The sequence below is a fragment of the Hydra vulgaris genome, chromosome 03 (assembly GCF_038396675.1).
Source record: "Hydra vulgaris chromosome 03, alternate assembly HydraT2T_AEP".
Lineage (NCBI taxonomy): Eukaryota > Metazoa > Cnidaria > Hydrozoa > Anthoathecata > Hydridae > Hydra > Hydra vulgaris.
The window spans coordinates 36,048,451-36,062,650 of NC_088922.1; the positions used below are offsets into that span (position 1 = coordinate 36,048,451).

The 14,200-nt window shown below is 28.2% G+C and overlaps 1 protein-coding gene across 1 annotated transcript; it reads right to left on the reverse strand.

The window, feature by feature from the left end:
* Positions 1 to 2,537: 2,537 nt before the first annotated feature.
* On the reverse strand, positions 2,538 to 13,972 carry LOC100208988 (cyclin-dependent kinase 10). The gene is made up of 5 exons (XM_065793058.1): positions 13,631 to 13,972; positions 13,417 to 13,448; positions 8,460 to 8,807; positions 8,120 to 8,316; positions 2,538 to 2,941 (listed from the first exon to the last, which is right to left on the reverse strand). Exons 1-5 carry the CDS (start codon positions 13,933 to 13,935, stop codon positions 2,747 to 2,749), a joined length of 1,077 nt encoding a protein of 358 aa, XP_065649130.1. The 5' UTR covers positions 13,936 to 13,972; the 3' UTR covers positions 2,538 to 2,746.
* Positions 13,973 to 14,200: the final 228 nt, after the last annotated feature.

Here is a 14,200-nt window from a genome sequence, read left to right on the forward strand (position 1 = left end):
GTAGGCCTATAGACACAGACAGTTATGTATATTGTTGTACTAGACGCTTTGATACTGTTAATTTTGTAATACTTGTATAATTATATATCACATAATGTTTTTTGTTATATCACAGTACATGTTGCATAAATAAATAAAATAACAACAGGAGTATGACTCTTACAACATCTTCAGCCTTTAATATTCATTTACTGTACAAAAGTGTACCTATTGAAAATTCGATTTTTTGGTTTTGGGGTGACCTTTTTTCAAAATATGTCAAAATGAAACATCTATTCGTTCTTTTTACATAAAAGTTCATTGAATTACGATACAGGCCTAGTAGGTTGCAAAAAAGTCATATCCCTAATATATATATATATATATACATAGAGCGCTTGCTTATAAGCAGGAGATCCAGGTTCGAAACGAACTCTGGATATATATTCGCGTCACGGTAAGTAAGGAAGCGTGAACTTCCTAGTTAAACGCACTTACGCGGTGCTCTGTAACAAGACTGTTAGGACTTCTTGGGACACCTCAATATCAAAATTAAAAATATATATATATACATATAACTCTTTCTCATGAATAACTAGAAACAGTTTAACAGATTCAGTTTAAATAAATACACTTAGGAAGTTGATATATATACTTAGGAAACTAGCACACCAGCTAATTGTAATATCTTAAGGAGCACAATCCAACTCTAGAAGGTCTCACAATTTAAACTTGTGAACCTGGTGGAAACTTAAGAACTCTAAGTAAGTTCTATTATTCAATTATTTCTAATGCGATTTTTGTTATTATCAACTTTAGAAAATGTAGGACCTTTATATTTTTGCGTATTATTTTAGAAATAGTGTTAAAGCTGTATAAATTATAAAGCAATATAAAATCAGACAGTTTTATCTTTATCTCATAATGAAGATGTGAGAATGTGGGCTAATAAAAGCGTTGAATAGTCAAAAACAGCAGAAGCATTGCGTTTCTTACGTAAACAGTTTATAGATATTGCAAATCTACAAGTATAATGAATAGTGAAAAAAGCAAAGAAAAAAAAAAAAAAATTCTGAACTGGAGAATTCGGAACGGGAGATACTGTAACTTAAAAGTACTTACACGAAAGGGATGAAATTTATAAGAGAAAATAAACAAGATCGTGCGTAATCAGTTATACTTAATCTTATTTAATTAATCCCAGATACAAACCCAACCTTTGACTTTACTTTACCGAACCCGCGTGTCAATGACGTGGCTGAGGTTGGTGTCACACAGAGCGGTAAACTTTTGGTGTCACCCCTCTAGACAAACAGGTGAATCTCTTTGAAAGTCCCTTATATCTAGAAATTTCTAAAAAAAAAAGGACTTTAAGAAAAAAAAATTCTTGAGTATTTACTTTTTATTCATTTTAGCGTCATCCCACTGTAACGTCGTGATATCAGGCGGCCCGCACCTAACTAGCGACGAAGCTGCCGACAGTTTAAAACCAAGCCCTGGAATGTAATTGTTTTGTCATATAATCATTTCAAGCCAAAACCAAACATAATCGGAAAAATCTTAGTAAATTTCATTGCAAGCTTTTTGAGTTGTGAGAAACTAATAAATGTAATAATGAATTTGATCTTGATTGCTAAATCCTTTTTTTTTTCCTTTCAATTTTTATTTTAGGTACCCCAAAAATTGGGGCACCTAAAATAAAATTTGAAAGGGGCGCCTAACATAAAAATCGAAAGGAAAAAAAAAAAAAGGATTTAGCAATCAAGATTAATTACATTATTACACTCAATTAACTCAAAAAGCTTGCAATGAAATTTACTAATATTTTAGTCTTTACGGTCTTATCACAGAGCACCACGGATAAGCATTTAACTGGAAGTTCACGCCTCCTTCCTAATCGATGCCGCAAAACTTGCCCAGAGGTGGGGTTTAAACCACGGATCCTTTGTTTCTGAGGCTAGTGCGCAAACACTGCTTTAATCTGAGACAGTATTATCAGCTGAAAAGAGTTAACAAAATCCGTCAACCAAACATTTTAAAAATCTTTATTCACAATAAGATTTCCCAAGATAATTAGTACTTGACCAAATAATTTTTAATACTATTTAACCATATATATTAAATGTAACGAAATAAAAAAAAAATTCATAACATTTTCTTGTGCTTGTTTTAATAATCTATTTCATAAAAACTAATGACTAATAACTTTCCCTCCCTTACCAGTAAAAACTTAATATATCTTTTTAAAAGATTGCTGATTCTAATAATTTAATTTTTCTAATTTTACACAACTTTTAGTTTTTTAGTTACTTCATATATTGCAAGCAAAAATCTTTGTGAGATCCTATTCTAAATCACTGCTTAAAATGATCAAAAGTCATAATAATTATGCTACAGAGTCTGTATTTCCTTAAAAAGTCATGAATATGCTAAAGAGTCCATAGGTACCCACTGAAAAAGTCATAAATATGGTCAAAAGTTCATGGTCATCCCAATAGAAAAATCAATTTGTTTTTACTAGTTATGACCCTGAACTTGAACTGTACCAAAAACATAAATTAAAAAAAAAATTTTATTCAAAAAATAAAAAACATATAAATAAGAATGTTTCATTTTAAATAATTTAACAACATTCAACTAAACTTGCCAAGTCATATAAATATATAAAGCATTTAAAAATATTATATGTTAAACATTTAAAGAAGCTATATACAAAAAGATTTAAGATTGTATTTTGTTTATTAAGAAAATTATACCATAAAAAAATCTAAAGCTCTTTTTTTTGAAAGTCATTTGAAACAGTCAATAAAATTTTACCACTATTAATGTTTGCTTCCATTCGCTCATGGGCTTCTTTAACTTGATCGAGTGACATAACTGAATCAATAATTGGCATAAAAACACGAGATGTGAATTTATCAATTGAAGACTGAACGAAACTTTCAACTAAAAACTTTTTGTACTAAAAGAAAAGAGAAATAACAAGAAAATTCATTAAGAAAAAATACAATACATAACTTTTTATATAAAGTGTAATAAAGAATAATCTGGATACCATAACTTGTGGTTTAGTGACAATTTTAATGATATTTCTTTTCAATGATTTGCATTTATAACTTTTTTAAGTTTTTTATTAAAAATATTATCATGACTTATTTGAAGATCTAAAAAATAAACTAAAAAAAGTGCTACATCTATTTTTTGTGCAAATTTTGCATCCTTATTTACCCTAATATGCTATAAATAGGGACATCTAAAGTAAAATAAATTTTAAATTAAATAAAAATTATTTTAACACAAATTTTTTTTTTTGACAGATGTTTTATCCTCTAATACAGTCATTAAGCTGTTCTGAGTCTGTTGTTGGCGCAATAGCTGACAAAACGTTTTTACATTTGACTGGAAATATCCCACATTTAATAGAGTCAAAAATGAGATTTGCTTAAACAGATTTTCTCTTATTCATAAGTACTAGGACGATTTTTTTGATGCTTGAGATGACAATTTTAAGCATTAAGTAAACTTTTTAAAACTAGGTATGTTCATGATTAAGTCAAATGAAAATGTTTTAGAAAAAATTATGGTGAGTCTGAGAAAGAAATAAAATGGCTGAGTATAACGTGATAAAGCATTAAAGTAGATGAAAACGTTAAACAAATTAAAAACGTTGTTACAAATTATCATTTATTATTGTTTTTATTTTAGGTGCCCCAAGAAGTTCTTACGGATTTATCACAGAGCACCGCGGAAGAACATTTTAAAGGAAGTTTACACCTCCTTTCTTATCGATGTTATAAAACTTGCCCAGAGATGGTGTTAAACCATGAATCTCTAGTTTCTGAGGCAAGCGCCCTAACCACGCAATACGGCTCAATGGGCTGCTCAATAAAATATATAATGAATTCTTTTCATTAGAGCAGTAACTATCTCTATTCGTATTGCTCTTGCAATAGATAAGGCCTTACAATTCAGTATACAAAGTTGGATTTGTCAACCCCTGTAATGAATAACCAGATATTATGTTGGCTCAAAAAAGCTATAATTGTATAAGTCTATATATATATATATATATATATATATATATATATATATATATATATATATATATATATATATATATATATATATATATATATACACACACATACACACACACACATATATTTTAGGTGAGGGTTTGCTTCAAGGAGCTGGACCTCCTTTCCAGAAGCTTTATTATTACAGGTCCTGGGTTAATTAGCCAGGAAGGAATTAAAGAACCTGATAACAATGTTTGTTGAAAGTTTGATTTATAATTATATATAAATGCTACAGAGCAATGGTCATTGTGATAAGAACAAAATGTCGCCAATGATTTATGGCTTGAAATATTGTTTGAGTTTCTTTCTCCACAGATGAATAGTATTGTTCACTTCCTTGAAGAGCATGTGAATTCTTTTGTAAGTTCTTTAGCTCATTTAGGAATTGGTCAATTGATTCACCAGATTTTTGCTTACATGTGCATAAAATATGTCTGGCAAATATTTCATTCAAGTATATTTGTTACTTGCTCAAACTCATCACACTCTGAAATATCATCCACATTTGGTTTGATATGATTAATTTAATATAAACTTGTTGCTCTGGCACATGATATTCCTCAATCATATCTCATGACTTTCAAACAAAAGTTAACATGATTGAATTTGTTATTTTGGTCATTAATATACAGCACATAAGAGTTCAAGGTGACTTTGTTGATCAGATGACAGAATAACTTTTTATAACAAGCTTTTTGTCTTTTTCTTTCAGCTGGATATAAGGTTAGCATCTAGTCCAGTAAATTAACTGCACCCATGCTGACAGTGTAATCACAGATGACCACCTGCTTTTTTCTAGTGCCAGGATGACTAACAGCTTTAACTGCTGCACTGTGATAAGTGGCGTGACATCATTGTAACATCTTTTTTGTTCCGTTTCAAAGACATCTATTTTTTCACAGAACCTTAAGAATATTTCACCACAAAAAAAATTTCTTTTTCAAATCTGCTAGTAAGCAGTTTGTTTGAACAATTGGGACTGTTTAAAGAGTCCTAACTGTATTAGTTTGGTTTTGCACAAGTTGTCTGAACAGTGACGGAGATGTGTAGAAATTATCCATGAATACTGTATAATCTTTTTCAAGAAGATTGTGCAGTAATGTCAAGACAATTTTTAAAGTCCTCAGATTATCTTTGGATGGTTGCAATGGGATGGCCATGTTATTGACAAAATGCAAACATCTCATTAGAAGCAGGAAACGATCAATGGACATTACAAAATTTCAAGATTTCTTTTTTCAAAAAATATTTTCCCTTAACCAGGGGGATGCAGTGGGGATTTCTTAACAATTAAATTTAAGTAAATTACAAGATTGAAAAGAAAAGTTAACATAGTGCTATTTTTGCTGTCTACAGATTTTGGTAGAATGATCAAGAAACTTAAATGATCACTTTGATCAAAAAACATGTTTTTTCAAATGCAAAAATTTTAAAAACATGTTTCAATAAAGACAAAATACCAACTGAGAGAACATTTGAACATACAATAAGAAAAGATTAATATGAAAAAAAATAAAAAACTTTAAAGTAAATGATTCTGAAGGGTTTGATGGTGGTCTAGAACCAAGATAAAGAAACCTCATTACAATACCACTGTTTATTTGTTTATTTATGAATTTCATTAAAAGTTATTTTAACTTTTTAATTATTATAACTTGATTTTATATACATTGAATGAATTCGTATACAGCTTAAAGTTAATTTTGGCTGTTTTGTTTGCATATATAAGGAGCCTTAATTGATAAATGCTAGTTTATAATGCTAGTTGTGTCCTTATTAAATAAATGACCTGACCTCGAAAAATGTATAAACTTGGAAAATGTTTTCTTTAATATAAAAAAAAGTTGTATAATAAAAAGCGTCTTCTCTAGAGAATCTTCATATTCAAATTTTTTTTTTGCAAATTTGAAATCTGTTTCAATTTCATCATCAAATCAATTTGAAATTTCTCTCCATAAAGAAGTTCATTTATCAATAAAGAAGTTCATAATCTTCTTTATAAAGAGCAAAGTAGGAAAAAATTCAACTATGGAAGCAGAAATAGAAAACGAGAGGAGTACCAACCATTTCAATAATAGTTGTAACATTATTATTAGAATAAAAAAAAATTAAAATGATTTTCATGAATTTATATTATCAAAAAGCAATAACAACAATAGCAAATTTAATATAGATCAACAAGGGTTTAAAAAAATATAGATCAACAAGGGTTTAAAAAAATATAGATCAACAAGGGTTTAAAAAAATATAGATCAACAAGGGTTTAAAAAAATATAGATCAACAAGGGTTTAAAAAAATATAGATCAACAAGGGTTTAAAAAAATATAGATCAACAAGGGTTTAAAAAAATATAGATCAACAAGGGTTTAAAAAAATATAGATCAACAAGGGTTTAAAAAAATATAGATCAACAAGGGTTTAAAAAAATATAGATCAACAAGGATTTAAAAAAATATAGATCAACAAGGATTTAAAAAAATATAGATCAACAAGGGTTTAAAAAAATATAGATCAACAAGGGTTTAAAAAAATAACAAATCGACAATTAAAATACATTTATACAAATGCAACATTAAATTCAAATAGAGTAACTGAATTACCAGTTTTAGCATTAACATATATTATATTCATGACTAAAACTTGTAATAAAGTGGAATATTTAATGCATATTATTTAAACAAATTTAACAGAAAGAATGTTTTAAATAGAAATGACAGTGGTGGTGTAGCAACATTTATTCAGGATATTATATAATCATTTTAAATTAGGAACATCATTTTAAATAAGGAACTTTAGCTGCAACAATTTAGATTATTACAATCTAAACATTTTTATTTTATGTAATGAATTATATATTTTATATATTAATTACTTAATATATATCTCACTTTAATTGTGGAATTTTCAATTGTTGTAATAATTCTTAAAATGTCTACTTTCTATTACAATAAGAAAGAATAAAACATTTTTTATAAGCAGTAAAAACTTATGTAGTTTTTTGTCAAATAAGTAATGTTGTTAGTAAATAAATGGATAGCTAGTGTGAAAATCAAAAAACTTTGCTCGTCTAAAGAATTTTTTCACAGTGCAATAAATGACGCTTGTTATGTACATATTCTTGTAATATTACAAACATATGCTTGTAAAAAATATAAAAACCAAATTTTGTATTTAATAACAATTTTTTGAATGAATAAACTCTTCGTTTTTGCTCATGAAAAACTAAAAGCTCTGGCAAAAAGCAATTTTGAGGAGCAGCTTGCATAGTTTGCTATGTTTTAGGAGAGCTTTTCTCTGCTCTTACGCTAATTAAATCCAGCAGATGCCTGTGTGTGTATGTATATGTATAAAATTTACATTCCTAATTTTGTCTCTATTCTCAGCAAATTATGAAATTGTATAAACTTTTTAATATATTTCACAAAACTCAACTTAAATTATGATTAAAGCCATGCCAACCTACATTGTAGATAGAAACCCAACAGTTACAAAAAATAACAACAAAAAAAAAACAGTTACAGAAAAAAATTTCGTATATTTCAATAATCCTCATTTTCTGAATGCGAATTCAGAAAATGAGGATTATTATTAAAGTATTGAACAGATGTTGATAAATTAATAATTTTTTTGTTTGCATTATCCTCCAGATAATGCAAACAAGAAAATAATTTAATAGAAAAAAAAATTTTTTAAATTATTTTATTAAAGTTTTAATATCCCTTAAGAAATTCATAACTGCATTATTCATAATCAGAAACTTGAGAAAACTTTTTAAAAAACTTTTAAAAAAAACAACACACTTTTCAAAATAGAAAAAGCATAAACAATATCCTAATTGAAAAGATTACATAAACATCTAAAGGTGAGTGAATGAAAAACAAGAAACTCATAACATTCTTTGGAGCTTTCGACAATCCTTTATAATATTTTGATTTTTTTTTTTAATGCAACAAATCTTATTAATGTTAAACAAAATTAAAATATTTTTTATCAATCTTTAAATGTTTAAATTCTTATCAATTTTTTAATTTGTTAATATCTTTAGCAATAAAATATTAACCTCAATAGATCTTGTTCTTAGTGTGCTTGTTAAAAGACTCCCTCTCTTCATTAACAGTTGACTTAGTATAGTTCCCTCTACACATCCCCCACCTAATAAACCATATACAACCCAACGCCCATCCACACTAAGAACGGCTAAGTTCTGATGCCAAAAACTTCCACCAACTGGATCAAGAATAACATTAACACCAATTCCTAAAAAAATTCTGAAGCAATGTGCAGATTATCTCAAATAAAGATCAGAAAATTTTCAAAATTCAAAAATTAAAATGAAATATGCATAAATTTAGTAATAACAAGTTATACATATAAGTATAATTAAACAAAATATTATTTACCATTAGTTACTTCTTTGACAACCTCTGAAAAAACAGTTGTTTTATAGTTTATAACAACATCAGACCCAAGCTGCCTTGCCTTTTCAATTTTTTCCTCTGTACCAGCAGTTGCAATTATAAAACAACCAGGAATCTGTTTAGCGAGCTGAATAGCAGCTGTGCCTACTCCGCTCCCAGCTGCATGTATAAGAACAGATTCATTTGGTTTTATTTTAGCCACTAAGTGAATAAGTTGATAGGCTGTTAGCCATACTTCAGGAATTGAAGCAGCAGTAACAAGATCTATCCCTTTAGGTATATTCATAACTTGACACTGATGCACAACTACATATTCAGCATATCCTCCTCCTAAAATCAAAATCAAAGTAGATTAAATAATTTTTAAACTGAATAAAAGCTATATATATATATATATATATATATATATATATATATATACATATATATATATATATATATATATACATATATATATATATATATATATATATACATATATATATATATATATATATATATATATATATATATATATATATATATATATATATATATATATATACATATACATATGCACACATATATACAAATATCAAGCCTTCCCGGAGAGCGCGTGCGATCACACGCCTTGTTCGTCTACGTTTAAAGTATTTTTTTTAGATAAACTGACCACGGCAGTTAGCATCTTTTAACTTATAAAGCGTTTCAATAATTTGCGACAAAATACAAACTTATCTACTAAGAAAAAAACATAACAGTCCTAAAAAAAAATTGAAACGAAATATCAAGTTTAATCAAAAAAATTAGAAAATTTAATAATTAAAAAAAGTAAATAAAAAGTTTTTTTTAATAAAATTTTTATACAACTTTTGTACTCTTTTTTTTAGAGTTGTTGTTGAAAATTTTTTTATCTTTTATAAGGATTTAGCAACAACTGAAAGTTTTGATATGCAATTTATTCATGATTTTTATCAGTCCATATAATTAAGAAACTAATTCGCTATGTATGCTAGAACTATGAAAAACTTTGTTAATTTTTTTCCTTATGTTTATTCGTTTTGTACGTATTTTCGCTTTTAAAAATGTTTTTGCTATATTAGATGTTTTTTCCTCAATACTTATATAATAGGAAAATAAGAAAAAAAATTGTTATTTATTTGTAAAATATATTATTTGATTAATAATTTTTGAAATAACAGAATAAATTAAATTCTTTATAACATGGTTTCTTTAATAAATGTATTTACATCATATTTTGATGCATGTCTTTCATAATGCCTAATTTTATAATGCCTGTTTCTTTTATAATGCATAATTTGCGATGTTAATACGAATTACTAGAGATAATAACATTAATGATTGCTCTGTTTAAAAAAATGTATTTTAAAACTTAAAAAAAGTTTTAAATAGACTCCTAAACAGTAAAGTAACAATGTACTAGCCCACAAACTTTTGGAGCATCGTCAATAACATCATGTTTAAATGCAAAATTTGAATAATCCTAAAAAAGCGCAGAATATTTCAATGGGATATTGAAAACAACCACATATTTTATATTTAAATATTAGCATTAATGACTTTTTATTTTTTTACATGAAAAACTTGCTAAAAAAAATTTTTTTTTTTACAAATAAATAGCAATTACTTAGAGAAAGAGAGAGATTTATAGTCTAATTCATCTTCAAAAATACTATGCGATTCATCTATTTTCATAATACTATTTGATTCACTCATTATGAATATATGTATAATATCTGATACAAGTATATATTTTACCTTTTTAATTTATAATATGATTTATTTATTTTCATAATATCATGTGATTCAATTGTTTTCATACTTGATTCACTCATTTTCATATCATGAAACTCATGCATTTACATAATATTATACAATTTACTTAAGGCTATCTAAAATCTATTACAATAATAAGTTAACTTAAGAAATATGTATACAAACAATATATGTATATATGTGATATAGATATATATTTATAAAAACTGTATATATAAAAAGATTATTTTTAAATATTGTAAAGCATTATTTAAAAGAAAAAAAAAAAATTTTTCTATTTTTCAAAAACAAGTTCACTCCTAATAATATTGCAAGTAAACATTTAAGCTGACAACTATATAATTCAAAAACTGTAATCTGTAGAAGTCAGGGAATAAAAAAGAAAAAGAAGGTCAGGGAAGCAAAGGGAAAGTAAGTCAGGGAAGCAAAGAGAATGTAAATCAGGGAAGCAAAGAGAATGTAAATCAGGGAAGCAAAGGGAAAGTATTGATGTTTGAGGGAAAAAAACTAGATCAATAATTGTTTTTTGAATATAACAGTAAAAAGGTGTTACTTTGCTGAGTGAAAAGTCATGCAGGATTGAGCTTTGGAGCAAAAGATGAAAATTTGTTGAGTAGCAACCACGGTTTTTTTTGTTGAAAAAAAGTGACGAGAACTTACAATGCTCTGACTACATTTACAATGCATTTTTGAGCCTTGTCTGTAAAAGAATGATATGCCAATAGTATTCTAAACAAGATTGAATAAAAGCTTTATAAAGCTTGAGAATAGATTCAAGAGTAAGAAAAAGCAACCTGAGCTGGTATTAACTTCCCTATGGATTAAATATATGGTTTTAATGAGATGGTTAGTAATTCAAGAAGATGTTAGTAATTCAAGTAGATTTGCAACAATTATTAGCAATCAACAACAAAGTTATTGATTGCTAATAATTGTTGCAATTCTGTTTTTGAGTTGAAACTCATTGATCAATGCAAGCCCCAAGTCATCACAGAAAAGAGATCAGACAGGTGATCTTGCCAAGACTGGAGCATATAGTGTCAAGACTGGATATATCTAGAGAGCTACAACAGAGTTTAGGAAAACTAAAACCAGCCAGCTTCAGAACCATCAAGTTGAGTTTTAAAGCAGTACCTTTATTACAAGATAACAGAAAGAGTTGCCTAGTCACTGTCGAGAAGGCACAAGCAAAAAGCAGAAACAGAGTTAATAAGATCTAGTGTTCATCATCTTAGGCAAGAAACAATGTAACACATTGATATTAGATAAGGATAGGTTGTTTACATATTTATCACCACAAGTTTACATCTATGTTTACATCTGACCCACTCTTCAAATAGTTTGGAGTTCATCAAGCTCTTTTTTTGCGTATAGAAAGAGCATGCTTCTAAATCCCTTAAAGAAGATTTGTTTGATTGAATTATAAAATAGCAGATTTTGTTTAATTTAATTAAAGAAGTTTGTTTGATTTCCCAATAACAAACATTGGAATTTTTACAGCACACATGTTAGTGTGTGCAATTCTTGCCTCTGATACAATCCTCACCTTCTTTATAAAACAAATCAAACTCATCCATATTAAATATATCATTAGAGTTGTAATGAGACAATATTGTCAGCAAATTGATTTTCCTCCACAAAGCTTTTATTTCATTAGATTTTGAACTTCAACGAAGTAAAACTAGAAAAGCAATTTTAATATCAACAGAAATTTTATTTGCTTTTTTAAAAATTTATTTTACGTTCTATTTTATTTTATACCTTCAATGCTTGTATTTTTTTTTTTTAAACATCTTCGCTTCCAACAAGGCTGCAAGCAGCCACTAATTAAAGTTGGAAGTTACTGTAAGAGAAAAGATGAAGATTGTAGAGCAAGATAACGATTGACGGACGATTTAAAAGATTGCAAATTATATGAATCAGGAAAGCAAGATGAAGGAAGCGAATTCCAAAGAGCTGATGTTCGAGGAAAAAAACTAGACAAATAAGCGTTTTTGGAGCACTTAGAAACAGTCACAGAAAAAGGATGACACTTAATTGAATGACGAGTAACACGAGAATGAATTTTAGTAGATGGCACAAGAGACGCTAGCTCTTTCGAGCAGTGCCCATTATAGTATTTGTAGAAAAGAGAAAGAGAAGCAACATTACGACGATGTGATAATGATTGAAGGTTGGCTGCAAGAGCAGGTCCAACTATGTTTACAATGCGTTTTTGCACCTTGTCTAAAAGAGAAAGGGCATCATTAGAAGATCCGCCCCAGATATGGCAACAGTATTCCATACAAGGCCGGATTTGAGATTTATAGAGGTAGAGAATAGAATCCAGAGTAAGAAAGTGGCGAGCTCGATAAAGAGATGCAACCTTAGCAGATGCTAATTTTGCAACCGATTTGATATATGGTTTCCAAGGAAGATTGGAAGTAAGAGTTAATCCTAGAAGATGAAGAGTAGGTGACTCATCGAGTACATCACCGTTCATAAATATAGGAAGATCTAAATTATTGCGATAACGATTGGCTGAAAAAAATTGGGTTTTATCTGAATTAAAGTTCACCAGCCACTGTGAGCCCCATGCTGTAGCATAAGTGAGATCCTTTTCAAGCTCAAATGCCCCCTCCAGGCAATCAGAGGATGTTGGTTTCTTATCACGACAAGAATAAATGGTAGTATCATCAGCAAACAATGCCACCTTAGATGTGAGAATATCTGGAAGATCGTTAATGTAAATTAAAAAGAGTATAGGGCCAAGGATAGAACCTTGAGGAACCCCTGAAGTTACAGAATAAGAAGAAGAGTGTTGTCCATCGAGGACAACTTTTATGCTACGATTGGAAAGGAAGGATTCAATGATCTTAAAGATGTTGCCGGATACACCATAAGAAGAAAGCTTATGGAGAAGACCAGCATGCCAAACTTTATTTATTGTGTTAAAAACTCACACACAGTGTTTAAGTTCACAATAAAAGCAGGCCTCTCACACTAAATATTGGCTCCTTTTTAGCTCAAATGAGCTTAAAATAAGTATAAATAACACTTATTTTAAATTCTGTCATTGTCTTTCATGTTCACACTCATTATGTTTTGTACCTTATAATATGTATATAATCATTCTTTTGTTAAATCATACATGACAAAAATATAATTAAAAAAAAAATCTTACCTCCCAATAATGCCATGACCTCATCACCAACACTATAATTAAAATAAATAGCAGTAACAAACATAGTTTACTAAAATAAATTATTCAACCCAAAAGATATAGGGTAGAATACATATATATAGACATAGATAGGGTAAACACGTTTAACATTTTTATGTCAATAAAAATTTTAAAATAGGTAAAAAAATTCAAATAAAAAAATTAAAAAAACAACCTGAATGCAGTAACATTTTCACTAACTTTTTCAATAATGCCGCTTACTTCAAGTCCTAATATATCAGATTCTCCACTAGGTGGCATATACAATCCTTTCCTTTGAATTGTGTCTGCTCTATTAACACCTGCAGCTGCTACATGAATTAAAATGTAATCTGAAGATGGAAGATCTGGTATTGAAACATCACTAACATACATATTTTCTACACCACCAAACTCTTTTAACTGAACAGCTCTCATATTTTTAACTGTTGAAGATGTAACAACAATAATAAAAATGATAAACAAACATATATGCTCCATAGCAACAATATGAATTAAATAAAATTTCTAATAAAACACAAACAAAATATATATTTAATGTTGCAATTATATAAACATGTGTATATGTATATGTGTGTGTGTGTGTGTGTGTGTGTGTGTGTGTGTGTGTGTGTGTGTGTGTGTGTGTGTGTGTGTGTGTGTGTGTGTATTCATACACATTGAATTCGCATATACAATATACATATAGTATGTGTAATAATATATGTTTAGGTAAATATAAAATATATTACATGTATTTTATATG